The sequence below is a fragment of the Lampris incognitus genome, chromosome 19, assembly GCF_029633865.1.
Source record: "Lampris incognitus isolate fLamInc1 chromosome 19, fLamInc1.hap2, whole genome shotgun sequence".
NCBI classification, from domain to species: domain Eukaryota; kingdom Metazoa; phylum Chordata; class Actinopteri; order Lampriformes; family Lampridae; genus Lampris; species Lampris incognitus.
Window position 1 is genome coordinate 37,777,278 of NC_079229.1, and position 14,008 is coordinate 37,791,285.

A 14,008-nucleotide genomic window follows, 5' to 3' on the forward strand; every position below is an offset into this window, starting at 1 on the left:
TAACCATCGCTGATTAATATCTTAACCATCGCTGATTAATATCTTAACCATCGCTGTAATACCTTAACCATCGCTGATTAATACCTTAACCATCGCTGATTAATACCTTAACCATCGCTGATTAATATCTTAACCATCGCTGTAATACCTTAACCATCGCTGTAATATCTTAACCATCGCTGATTAATATCTTAACCATCGCTGATTAATATCTTAACCATCGCTGATTAATATCTTAACCATCGCTGTAATACCTTAACCATCGCTGTAATACCTTAACCATCGCTGATTAATATCTTAACCATCGCTGTAATACCTTAACCATCGCTGTAATACCTTAACCATCGCTGTAATATCTTAACCATCGCTGTAATACTTTAACCATCGCTGTAATACCTTAACCATCGCTGTAATACCTTAACCATCGCTGATTAATATCTTAACCATCGCTGATTAATATCTTAACCATCGCTGTAATACCTTAACCATCGCTGTAATATCTTAACCATCGCTGATTAATATCTTAACCATCGCTGTAATATCTTAACCATCGCTGTAATACCTTAACCATCGCTGATTAATATCTTAACCATCGCTGTAATACCTTAACCATCACTGTAATACCTTAACCATCGCTGTAATACCTTAACCATCACTGTAATACCTTAACCATCGCTGTAATACCTTAACCATCACTGTAATACCTTAACCATCGCTGTAATACCTTAACCATCGCTGTAATACCTTAACCATCGCTGTAATACCTTAACCATCGCTGATTAATATCTTAACCATCGCTGTAATACCTTAACCATCGCTGTAATACCTTAACCATCGCTGTAATACCTTAACCATCAATGTAATACCTTAACCATCACTGTAATACCTTAACCATCGCTGTAATACCTTAACCATCACTGTAATACCTTAACCATCGCTGTAATACCTTAACCATCACTGTAATACCTTAACCATCGCTGTAATACCTTAACCATCGCTGTAATACCTTAACCATCGCTGTAATACCTTAACCATCGCTGATTAATATCTTAACCATCGCTGTAATACCTTAACCATTGCTGTAATACCTTAACCATCGCTGTAATACCTTAACCATCAATGTAATATCTTAACTATCGCTGTAATACCTTAACCATCACTGTAATACCTTAACCATCGCTGTAATACCTTAACCATCGCTGTAATACCTTAACCATCAATGTAATATCTTAACCATCGCTGTAATACCTTAACCATCGCTGTAATACCTTAACCATCGCTGTAATACCTTAACCATCGCAAAAGTGGCTCCAGAAGGCAAGTCAGTCATAGTCGAGGAGCGAGGGATGGTGATGTTGTGTGTGTGTGTGTTTGTGTGTATGTATGTGTGTGTGTGTGTGTGTGTGTGTGTGGGGGGGATCTGTTGGGCCTGACCAAGTTGAAGTAGGTTGCGTGGTCTGTGTACATACAAATAAAAACAAAAGGTAAAAAGACGGGATTCAGCTCCTTGGTCACGGTGAGACTCGGGAAACTGACAGAGCAGCAAAGCTTCCTGGGGAAAAATCAGGACGGCGTTCATGGATGCAGTCTGGAGGGTTTCATTAAAAATACTCAGAGCAGAAATAAAAACACGAATACTTCCTGTTCAGGCTCTGACAGACGACAGCAGTTTCACCTGAAACACACCTGATTGCCACTGACCATCGTTTGACAGACACACTGACATGTTGTTCTGACAGACACACTGACATGTTCTTCTGACTGACACACTGACATGTTGTTCTGACTGACACACTGACATGTTGTTCTGACTGACACAGACATGTTGTTCTGACTGACACACTGACATGTTGTTCTGACTGACACACAGACATGTTGTTCTGACTGACACACTGACATGTTCTTCTGACTGACACACTGACATGTTGTTCTGACTGACACACTGACATGTTGTTCTGACTGACACACTGACATGTTGTTCTGACTGACACACAGACATGTTGTTCTGACTGACACACTGACATGTTGTTCTGACTGACACAGACATGTTGTTCTGACTGACACACTGACATGTTGTTCTGACTGACACACAGACATGTTGTTCTGACTGACACAGACATGTTGTTCTGACTGACACACTGACATGTTGTTCTGACTGACACACTGACATGTTGTTCTGACTGACACACAGACATGTTGTTCTGACTGACACAGACATGTTGTTCTGACTGACACACTGACATGTTGTTCTGACTGACACACTGACATGTTGTTCTGACTGACACACTGACATGTTGTTCTGACTGACACACTGACATGTTGTTCTGACTGACACAGACATGTTGTTCTGACTGACACACTGGTATGTTGTTCTGACTGACACACAGACATGTTGTTCTGACTGACACACAGACATGTTGTTCTGACTGACACACAGACATGTTGTTCTGACTGACACACAGACATGTTGTTCTGACTGACACAGACATGTTGTTCTGACTGACACACAGACATGTTGTTCTGACAGACACAGACATGTTGTTCTGACTGACACAGACATGTTGTTCTGACTGACACACTGACATGTTGTTCTGACTGACACACTGACATGTTGTTCTGACTGACACACAGACATGTTGTTCTGACTGACACAGACATGTTGTTCTGACTGACACACTGACATGTTGTTCTGACTGACACACTGACATGTTGTTCTGACTGACACACTGACATGTTGTTCTGACTGACACACTGACATGTTGTTCTGACTGACACAGACATGTTGTTCTGACTGACACACTGGTATGTTGTTCTGACTGACACACAGACATGTTGTTCTGACTGACACACAGACATGTTGTTCTGACTGACACACAGACATGTTGTTCTGACTGACACAGACATGTTGTTCTGACTGACACACAGACATGTTGTTCTGACAGACACAGACATGTTGTTCTGACTGACACAGACATGTTGTTCTGACTGACACAGACATGTTGTTCTGACTGACACACTGACATGTTCTCCTGACTGACAGACATGTTGTTCTGACTGACACACTGACATGTTGTTCTGACTGACACACAGACATGTTGTTCTGACTGACACACTGACATGTTGTTCTGACTGACACACTGACATGTTGTTCTGACTGACACAGACATGTTGTTCTGACTGACACACAGACATGTTGTTCTGACTGACACACTGACATGTTGTTCTGACTGACACACAGACATGTTGTTCTGACTGACACACTGACATGTTGTTCTGACTGACACACAGACATGTTGTTCTGACTGACACACTGACATGTTCTTCTGACTGACACACTGACATGTTGTTCTGACTGACACACTGACATGTTGTTCTGACTGACACAGACATGTTGTTCTGACTGACACACAGACATGTTGTTCTGACTGACACAGACATGTTGTTCTGACTGACACACTGACATGTTGTTCTGACTGACACACTGACATGTTGTTCTGACTGACACAGACATGTTGTTCTGACTGACACACTGACATGTTGTTCTGACTGACACACTGACATGTTGTTCTGACTGACACACAGACATGTTGTTCTGACTGACACAGACATGTTGTTCTGACTGACACACAGACATGTTGTTCTGACTGACACACAGACATGTTGTTCTGACTGACACACTGACATGTTGTTCTGACTGACACACTGACATGTTGTTCTGACTGACACACTGACATGTTGTTCTGACTGACACAGACATGTTGTTCTGACTGACACAGACATGTTGTTCTGACTGACACACTGACATGTTCTCCTGACTGACACAGACATGTTGTTCTGACTGACACACTGACATGTTGTTCTGACTGACACACTGACATGTTGTTCTGACTGACACACTGACATGTTGTTCTGACTGACACAGACATGTTGTTCTGACTGACACACAGACATGTTGTTCTGACTGACACACTGACATGTTGTTCTGACTGACACAGACATGTTGTTCTGACTGACACACTGACATGTTGTTCTGACTGACACACTGACATGTTGTTCTGACTGACACAGACATGTTGTTCTGACTGACACAGACATGTTGTTCTGACTGACACACTGACATGTTCTCCTGACTGACACACTGACATGTTCTCCTGACTGACTGTGTCAGGAGCCAGTCGTACTGCTCCTGAAAGTGCTAATCCCGCCCACCCTCCCTCACCCTAGGTAGAACATTAAAGTATTTAGAGTGACTGACGTGTTTGATGGAGGAGGAGTCTGTCTTCATGAATGGTACCGACGCGTCAAGCCGTCTGTGTCCCACACAACATCCATGGTTTCGGGTCATCGTTTCTTAATCTAATGATGACCCAAAGTTAATTACTGGACATGATTAAATCCAGTGGACCCAGTCAGTAAGTCAAGGAGATGGCTGTGTTTGAGGAGACTGGAACAGCCCTGGTCCTCTTCACCTCCTGAAGCTCTCGGTCAGACGGACGGCAGAGGCTGGGAGGTGGGGGAGGCTCTTCTTCTCAGTCTGCTTGTAATTATTAAATATAAACGACATCGAGTAAGTGTCTGATATTCTGATCTGACTTGTTGAACATGACTGGTGGAATAATATCATGCAGCAAGCCAATCAGGACAAACTCATCTCCACCTGAGGGCAGTATCTAACTTACGCGCGCGCGTGCGCACGTGCGTGTGTGTGTGTGTGTGTGTGTGATTATAAATGCTGTCGCCAGTCTAAGCTACATTCCACCTCCTGACCACACGAGGGCGGAGTAATAAATCCATCGGTGTTTACATCCATCTGTTCCTCTCACCATTGGACAGGCAGCTGTATGACATCATCACCATTAACCTTCCATCTGCCACTGTTGGGGCTGGGAGCCATCACATATCGCCATGGCAACATAACCCTTTGGCCCGATTGGCTGGAGCACCGAAAGACACTGACCCACTGACACCTGATAGAGACGGTTAGAGTTCTATGGTGACAGACAGATGGGAAGACAGGCACGCAGAGAGACACACAGACAGACAGACAGGCAGGCAGACAGACAGACAGACAGATGGGCAGACAGGCACAGATAGAGAGATACATACACAAACAGACACAGACAGACAGGAAGGCAGGCAGACAGACAGACAGAAAAGAGAGGGAGAGAGATGTGAAGAGTTTTATTCCGTTATATATTGGAGTTGTTTTATTTATCACACTTTATGACACGAGAATCATACTGTGGACTTTTTTATTCAGCTGCAACTACCATCTATAAAACTGCTTTCCTCCCCTACCCTATCCTACCCTATCCTATCCTCCCCTCTCGTATCCTATCCTACCCTATCCTATCCTCCCCTATCCTATCCTATCCTCCCCTATCCTATCCTATCCTCCCCTCTCGTATCCTATCCTACCCTATCCTATCCTCCCCTATCCTATCCTATCCTCCCCTACCCTATCCTATCCTATCCTATCCTCCCCTCTCGTATCCTATCCTCCCCTATCCTATCCTCCCCTCTCGTATCCTATCCTCCCCTATCGTATCCTATCCTACCCTATCCCGTAACCTCTCGAGAAGTCGTTGGGGCACTGCGGTTTAATCCTCAACCAGTCCTCGCCATCTCTGACTGTCCTCATCTGCCCTCTGTAAGCTGGCAAAGTCAAGGCCTGTCCACTCTCTGATGTTACAAAGCCATCGCTTCTTGTCCTCCTTGTCTTCACCTGCCCCTCACTGTGCCTTGCAGGAGGGTCTTGGCAAGGCCGGAGCTTGTCGAGATGTGACCATACCATCTCAGTTTATCTTCTTGACGATTGTCAACAAGTCTTCATGTGTTCCAGTGGCTTGTGTCATCTTTCTTCTCACCTCTTCATTCGTAATGTGGTCTCTACATGAGATGCCTAGAATCTTCCTGGAGCGCCTCATCTCCACTGTGCTTATTCTTATTTGGAGATCTGCTGTGAGTTTCACATGTGTATAAAAAGATGGAGATGACTAGTGAGCGCATCAATCTGACTTTAGACCCGGTACTGATGCTTTTGTCTTTCCAGATTGGTTTTAAACTTGTGAGTGGCGCGGTCGCTTGTGCGATGCGGGAAAGGATTTCCGGTGTGGACCCTTCATCTGTGACGATGGCCCCAAGATATTTAAATTTGTTGACTGTCGAGAGAGTCTGACCATCAACTTGAATGTTACTGGTAATGCCATTTGTGGTATTAGTTATAAGTTTGTTTTTTTCAGCACTGATCTCCATGCCGTATGCCTCTGATGTCTTGTCAAGGTGTTCAACCAGGCTGGTCAGCTCTTGTTTGTTACCGGCCAGGCTGTCGATGTCATCGCATCTGTCACTATTCTCTCCAGGAAAATGTTGAAGAGAGTTGGCAAGAGCAAGCAACCTTGACGGATGCCTACTGTCGTGCGGAACCAGTCTCTAACCACCCCATTGTAGTACACTGCACTAGTTGCTTTGTCATATAGTTGCTCAACAACTTGTACATGGTTTGGACTGATGTTGTATTTCTTCATGGTGGCCCATAATGCCTCATGCCAGACCCTGTCAACACCTTTTTGAAAACAATGAAAATGTGGTACAGTTGTTGGTGGTGTTGTAGGTATTTTTCACACAGAATTCTGAGGTTAACAATTTGCTCTGTAGTACTCCTTCCCTCCTACCCTGCCTGCTCTTCTGCTTTTATCAGTTCTGTAATGATTTCAAACTGCCTTACCAACAATAATTCATACTATAATTAGGAATGTCCCGATTAAGTTTAGTTTTGCTGCTTATCCGAGTCATTTAATACTGAGCCTGTGTCGATACGATGACTGATCTGATGTGTGTTTTGTGCATAAAGCTGCATAGTGCACATTTCAAATAAAGTCAGTAAAACCATCCAATCTAGGTTAGATCAGCCTGACTATTCAATAGCTCTGTATGAAGACAACAATGGCATCACAACTGTCCATTAATGGTTTTCCTTTATTTTTTAACAAAATAAACTACAAAAGTAATACGAAATACAATAACTCTAATAAATATAAAGAAACAAAACAAAAAGAAAAGGACACTGAAGAGTAATTTGAACTCGTATTTCCTTAAATAATTTCTTTTTAAGTGTCTTATTATATTTACTTGTGTTGAAGGTAGCTCAGTCACGACCACCTCGGCAAACACTGAGATGACATGACAACATGACATGACATGACAGGCATGACATGACATGACAGGCATGACATGACATAACATGATGAGACATGACATGACATGACATGACATGACAGACATGGCATGACATGACAGGCATGACATGATTTAACATGACATGACATGATATGACATGACAGGCATGACATGACTGGCATGGCAGACATGACATGACATGACTTATGTCTGTTGGGTTGCTTTCATTTTCCAATTTAATGACGTTTCACCCTGCAGACATTTTCTGGACTTTTTAAAATGGATGTCACTGATTTAAGTTGTGGATAACATCAGTTTCACACTTACAACACGACATCTGGCAAGACAGTAAAATAAAGCAAGGATCACACCTGGACCAGGTTTAATACGGCTGATACCCATCAAGTAACACAAGCCCTGATTGGCTCCATGATGAACCTCTTGGATCGGGACATTCCTAATCATAACACATCTGGATGTAATGTAAAGGGATGTGTGTGTGTGTGTGTGTCTGTGTGTGTGTGTGTTTTGATAAGCAGCTCACCCCCAGTTTCCACTGCTGTGACCCCCCTGAGCCATGACACTTCATTAGACGAGGGGTGTCAGACGTCCTGACCTCCGACACGTCCAAACACAACAAACCTGCCAGGACCAGCTCACCATCTTCATCATATGACCATTCCTCCAATAGACAGCAGCAAAGACGACAAATCAACCAGTCAGTCAATCAATTATCAATCAATCAATCACCCATATCACACAAACACACACAGGCACACATGTAGGCATGACAGTTAATGAGATCGTATGATCATGTGATGTGATCATGTGACCTGTATTTGGATGATTTGTGTGCACGTATGTTCTCCTTGTGTGCACTGACTCCAGGTTGTGACTGGATCTCTTTGGTAGTTTGTGTGCACGATGGATGGAAGGTCTATTACCATTAATAACAATGGTAATAAAAGATATCACATGTGAAAGGTCATCTTAACAACTAAGAGGCATGACACACAGGAAGTACTTCTCTCTAGTCTTGAGACTGGGTAAAGATCAGAATTCAGAATGCGATGCATTAAATGTAAATGCTGACCGCAGGGACGAGGTTTCTACTCTCTGGTCTCATCAATGTGAATTAAATTTACACCTGACTCCATGTGCAGGAGGTCTGATCACGATGGGAACCAGAACAGCTCTGGAGGTCCAGCAGATCTGATCATAGTTTGTGTTGTGTGTTTACAGCTCGTATCAGTAAGAGCGTTCCCTGCTCCACATCAGGATCACATGACAATAACACGTGAGATACCACAGACACACGGCTGCTGATAAAAACAAGAGTGTTTGACAGAACAGTGCATGTGGGGGTGTCTGGGTAGCATAGCAGTCTATTCCATTGCCTACCAACACAGGGATCGCCAGTTCAAATCCCTGTGTTACCTCCGGCTTGGTCGGGCGTCCCTACAGACACAATTGTCCGTGTCTGCGGGTGGGAAGCCGGATGTGGGTATGTGTCCTGGTTGCTGTACTAGCGCCTCCTCTGGTCGGTCGGTCGGTCAGGGCGCCTGTTTGGGGGGGAGCGGGAACTGGGGGGAATAGCGTGATCCTCCCACGCGCTACGTCCCCCTGGTGAAACTCCTCACTGTCAGGTGAAAAGAAGTGGTTGGCCACTCCACATGTATGGGAGGAAACATGTGGTAGTCTGCAACCCTCCCCGGATCAGCAGAGGGGGTGGAGCAGAGACCGTGGCGGCTCAGAAGAGTGGCGTGATTGGCCAGGTACAATTGGGGAGGAAGAGGGGGGAAAAGCCAAAAAAACAAAAACAAAACAAGAGCGTTTGACAAAACGGTACACGTGTGTTTGTTGCTCACCTGCTCTGGGTCTCGATGGTCACATGGTCTGAGGACTATAGCTCCACCCTTCTGACTGGCTCGGCCCTGGGCAACCAGACATCGCCCTGTTGATAGGTTACGGAGCTAGGAAGGGACGGCACAAAGGGTAATAAGAGAGAGTGTTTGTGTGTGTGTGTGTGTGTGTGTGTGTGTGTGTGTGTGTGTGTATGTGTGTGTAGCTGGTTCAAGGAGTTGGACTAGCAACCCTCTGGTCAGACACCAGTCTGTCATCTGGCAGACAGACATGAACAGCAGGAGGCTGCTGCTCAGGAACCAGACGGGTGATGCAGTAGATTAAATGCAGATGGATTCTCTTCAAGTTAAAGCAGGAAGTAAAGGTTTCTGGGTTGTTAAGCTACTTAAAGTTCCCATGAAACAGCTAGCAGAGCGCTCTTCGAGTCTGCATATTTACGCATTTCCTGTAAAAACAGGAAGCTAGGTAGGGACTTGTCATGAATATGAATTGCCGTTTACAGTAGCCAATAGCACTGAATACACCACAGACAAAAAGGGGCCCTGTGAGATGGTGTCCCGACGCCGTGCCAGAAGGGGCGCTGGCGGTGACTCTGGACGCACATCGGACCCTTATTGCAGATCTGCCCAGTGGAGGCGACCCACCAGATTGCAGGAGTTAGCGCAACCAAAAACACAGCGATGACCCACCACTGCTAGCTAGCTCACAGGTCCTGTGTGCTAGTCAGTAACTGGAAGAATTTACAGTCGTGGGGAGGGACATAAAAATTCGAGAGAGCGTTCAATTGGACCCCCGAGTACATGATGAATCAACATTTCTGTATCGATTTCCAGGAAATGACAAACTAAAGTATCATCAAGAATACCTATGAAACGGCCCTGATGCTCAATAATCCAGGTAAGGAATAAAAGGAAGCTGAATCACTTCCTCTGGACACAGCATTTATTGACAGATATGTTTCATCATCATCTAATGGCCCAGACACACCAAACCCACTAGTGGCGACGAAGGCCGAAAGTTGCATCGCCTCACGTCACCTGCTGTCTGGGCCAGAAAGTAGCACTTGAACACACTGCAAAGACTACAGCCGACGTCCAACTAGCATGTACATTCTGCACTGGTTCACTTAGCTGAACAGCCAATCAGAGTGATCTCTAATACCAATGGGCTCCGCCCATTGAACACGCTGACTCGGCCGAAAAGCTGCCGACAGGGGTCCGACTAGTGACGACGGTGCGGGACACACCGCAAAAGCTACGGTCACAGACACTCACCAACGGCCCGACATTGGCCGGCGGTCGGGTGTGTCAGGGCCCTAAGTGACCTCTTCAGTCTCACCTGACTGCAGGCGTCCCCACCCTGAAAACAATACAGTGGCTGCAGGTGTCCCCACCCTTATAAACAATACAGTGGCTGCAGGTGTCCCCACCCTTATAAACAATACAGTGGCTGCAGGTGTCCCACCCTTATAAACAATACAGTGACTGCAGGTGTCCCCACCCTTATAAACAATACAGTGGCTGCAGGTGTCCCCACCCTTATAAACAATACAGTGACTGCAGGTGTCCCCACCCTTATAAACAATACAATGACTGCAGGTGTCCCACCCTTATAAACAATACAGTGACTGCAGGTATCCCCACCCTTATAAACAATACAGTGGCTGCAGGTGTCCCCACCCTTATAAACAATACAGTGACTACAGGTGTCCCCACCCTGAAAACAATACAGTGGCTGCAGGTGTCCCCACCCTTATAAACAATACAGTGACTGCAGGTGTCCCCACCCTTATAAACAATACAGTGACTGCAGGTGTCCCCACCCTTATAAACAATACAGTGACTGCAGGTGTCCCCACCCTTATAAACAATACAGTGACTGCAGGTGTCCCCACCCTTATAAACAATACAGTGGCTGCAGGTGTCCCCACCCTTATAAACAATACAGTGACTGCAGGTGTCCCCACCCTTATAAACAATACAGTGGCTGCAGGTGTCCCCACCCTTATAAACAATACAGTGGCTGCAGGTGTCCCCACCCTGAAAACAATACAGTGGCTGCAGGTGTCCCACCCTTATAAACAATCCAGTGACTGCAGGTGTCCCCACCCTTATAAACAATACAGTGGCTGCAGGTGTCCCACCCTTATAAACAATACATTGACTGCAGGTGTCCCCACCCTTATAAACAATACAGTGGCTGCAGGTGTCCCCACCCTTATAAACAATACAGTGACTGCAGGTGTCCCCACCCTTATAAACAATACAGTGGCTGCAGGTGTCCCCACCCTTATAAACAATACAGTGACTGCAGGTGTCCCCACCCTTATAAACAATACAGTGACTGCAGGTGTCCCACCCTTATAAACAATACAGTGACTGCAGGTGTCCCCACCCTTATAAACAATACAGTGGCTGCAGGTGTCCCCACCCTTATAAACAATACAGTGACTGCAGGTGTCCCACCCTTATAAACAATACAGTGACTGCAGGTGTCCCCACCCTTATAAACAATACAGTGACTGCAGGTGTCCCCACCCTTATAAACAATACAGTGGCTGCAGGTGTCCCACCCTTATAAACAATACAGTGACTGCAGGTGTCCCCACCCTTATAAACAATACAGTGACTGACTTGTGATTGTTGGGACAGATTCAGACGTAGAGATGATGATCAGTACAAGACATGTGATTAAAAAAAACTTAAAACATCTATTTTGACTTCATGGGAACTGTAAAGCTAAAACCCCGTAGACTTATTTCATTAGACCTGCTGGACTGTGCAGTGGTGAGACATTCTAGGACATCAAGCAGGTCTAGACCATCAGAGCACAGACTAGAGGTAGACCAGGTCTGAAACAGGAAGGAAACTCCGAACAGCTTTTACATGTCTGACAACTGAAGAAAGATGAGTAGACTCAGTTAACACATATTACTGAACAGATTACAGAGTCCTGACAACTCTCTACCCCACATGTGTGTGTGTTGTGTGTGTGGTGTGTGTGTGTGTGTGTGTGTGTGTGTGTGTGTGTGGGGTGTATGTGTGGGTGTGTGTGGAGTGTGTGTGTGTGTGTGTCTTGTAGTATTTAATGTTATGAAGGATATAACTAATGATTAAACACACATTCAGACAGACAGGTTAGCTTTTAAACAGACAGTACAGTCAGACAGACAGACAGACAGACAGACAGACAGGTTCATGGTGGTCCTCTCTCTCTCTCTTACCCGTCCTCTCTGGAGGACTTTGGGCCGTTTCAGGCCTTTGTTAACGAACAGAGGTTGTTGTTGTCTGTTGCCGTTGGCGCTGAGCTGCATCTCGGGGTAAATGGTGTCCAGGTACCACCGGAAAGAGTGACAGTTCAACTGTTTCCTCAGCGCCACGCGCTCGCTGATCTCACCGTAGGCACGGTCACGCAGTTCTGGACGCAAGGCAAAGTACTGCTCCTGATTGGACCACACAGACAGCAAACAGGAAGCGGAATCAGTGGCATGTTTGGTCATCTGATGGATCCAAATGTATTTTGAAAGTCTGCCAGCTAAACCCCCCCTTTTTTCTCCCCAATTACACTTGGCCAATTACCCCACTCCTCCGAGCCGTCCCGGTCTCTGCTCCACCCCCTCTGCTGATCCGGGGAGGGCTGCAGACTACCACATGTCTCCTCCCATACATGTGGAGTCACCAGCTGCTTCTTTTCACCTGACAGTAAGGAGTTTCACCAGGGGGGACGTAGCATGTGGGAGGATCACGCTATTCCCCCCTGTTCCCCCTCCCCCCCAAACAGGAGCCCCAACTGACCAGAGGAGGCGCTAGTGCAGCCACCAGGAAACATACCCACATCCAGCTTCCCACCAACAGACACAGCCAATTGTGTCTGTAGGGACGCCCGACCAAGCCGGAGGTAACACGGGGATTCAAACAGGCGAGCCCTGTGTTGGTATGCAACGGAATAGACCGCCATGCTACCTGGACGGCCTGTCAGCGAAATCTTAATTGAGATGAAACACATGACTGTGTGAAGCTGAAGTTTAACTCTTTATGATATCAGAATGATTTGAAAGGTCAGACTGTTTTAACTATTTACATTTCTTGTTAAGGTGACATTAACCGTGATCCAATCATTCTCTCTCTCTCTCTCCATGGTGCAGCCACCACGATTCCCAGTCTGTCCATCCCACCTTGTACTCATCCATCCAGACGTGAGCGAGCCGCAGAGAATTATGGGCCATGGTGTCCTGCCCCCCTGGTGAGCCATACGGACGTCTCTTCCTGAAGATATGACCCACCCTGGAACATGGAACGATCAACAACTGACCGCCACACATCCAGATCTGGTTGAGAGACACAGAGAAACTTAGAGAAGGGAGGGGCTGACCCTCCACCTCTTGACAAATACCATCCAGATTTGATTTATCAGCCGATTAAAAATAATCCACCGACAGAATATTTTGACAGACTGTGGCAGGCTGGTTATCAGTCAGTCAGTGAGTCAGGCCTCTCACCCTGAAGGAGATCTCCAGATTCTCCCCGCCCCAGATGTCCATGCCTGCATCGTACTGGCCGAGCTCATTAAAGTACTTCCTGTTCATTGCAAAAAGGCCACCTGCCATGGTGGGAGACCTGAAAGAAGAGAGGACAGTATTTTCATTTTGTCCCTGTGGTACTATGTTATTACTGTCTGTGTACCATGTGTACTAGTATGTATGTTAGTACAGTTAGAGGTACTGTTGTCTGTGTACCAGTATGTACTGTGGTACTATGTTAGTACTGTTAGAGGTACTGTTGTCTGTGTACCATGTGTACCAGTATGTACTGTGGTACTATATTAGTCTGTTAGAGGTACTGTTGTCTGTGTACCAGTATGTATTGTGGTACTATGTTAGTACTGTTAGAATTACTGTTGTCTGTGTACCAGTATGTACTGTGGTACTATGTTAGCACTGTTAGAGGTACTGTTGTCTGTGTACCAT

The 14,008-nt window shown here is 45.7% G+C and overlaps 1 protein-coding gene across 3 annotated transcripts in view; it reads right to left on the reverse strand.

Annotated features, from left to right (window-relative positions):
- Positions 1-4,263: 4,263 nt before the first annotated feature.
- Positions 4,264-14,008, reverse strand: part of galnt11 (UDP-N-acetyl-alpha-D-galactosamine:polypeptide N-acetylgalactosaminyltransferase 11 (GalNAc-T11)) — a 30,057-nt gene continuing 20,312 nt past the window's right edge. For 2 of the 3 annotated variants that reach the window (XM_056299429.1, XM_056299431.1), the window contains 6 exons: positions 13,541-13,658; positions 13,217-13,369; positions 12,266-12,484; positions 9,048-9,152; positions 7,724-7,861; positions 4,264-4,988 (listed from right to left, as the gene is read on the reverse strand). In XM_056299429.1, the coding sequence (XP_056155404.1) occupies positions 4,857-4,988; positions 7,724-7,861; positions 9,048-9,152; positions 12,266-12,484; positions 13,217-13,369; positions 13,541-13,658 (865 nt within the window). In that variant the 3' untranslated portion in view covers positions 4,264-4,856. The remainder of the gene's footprint in view (positions 4,989-7,723; positions 7,862-9,047; positions 9,153-12,265; positions 12,485-13,216; positions 13,370-13,540; positions 13,659-14,008) is intronic. The other variant, XM_056299430.1, reaches the window with a different exon arrangement.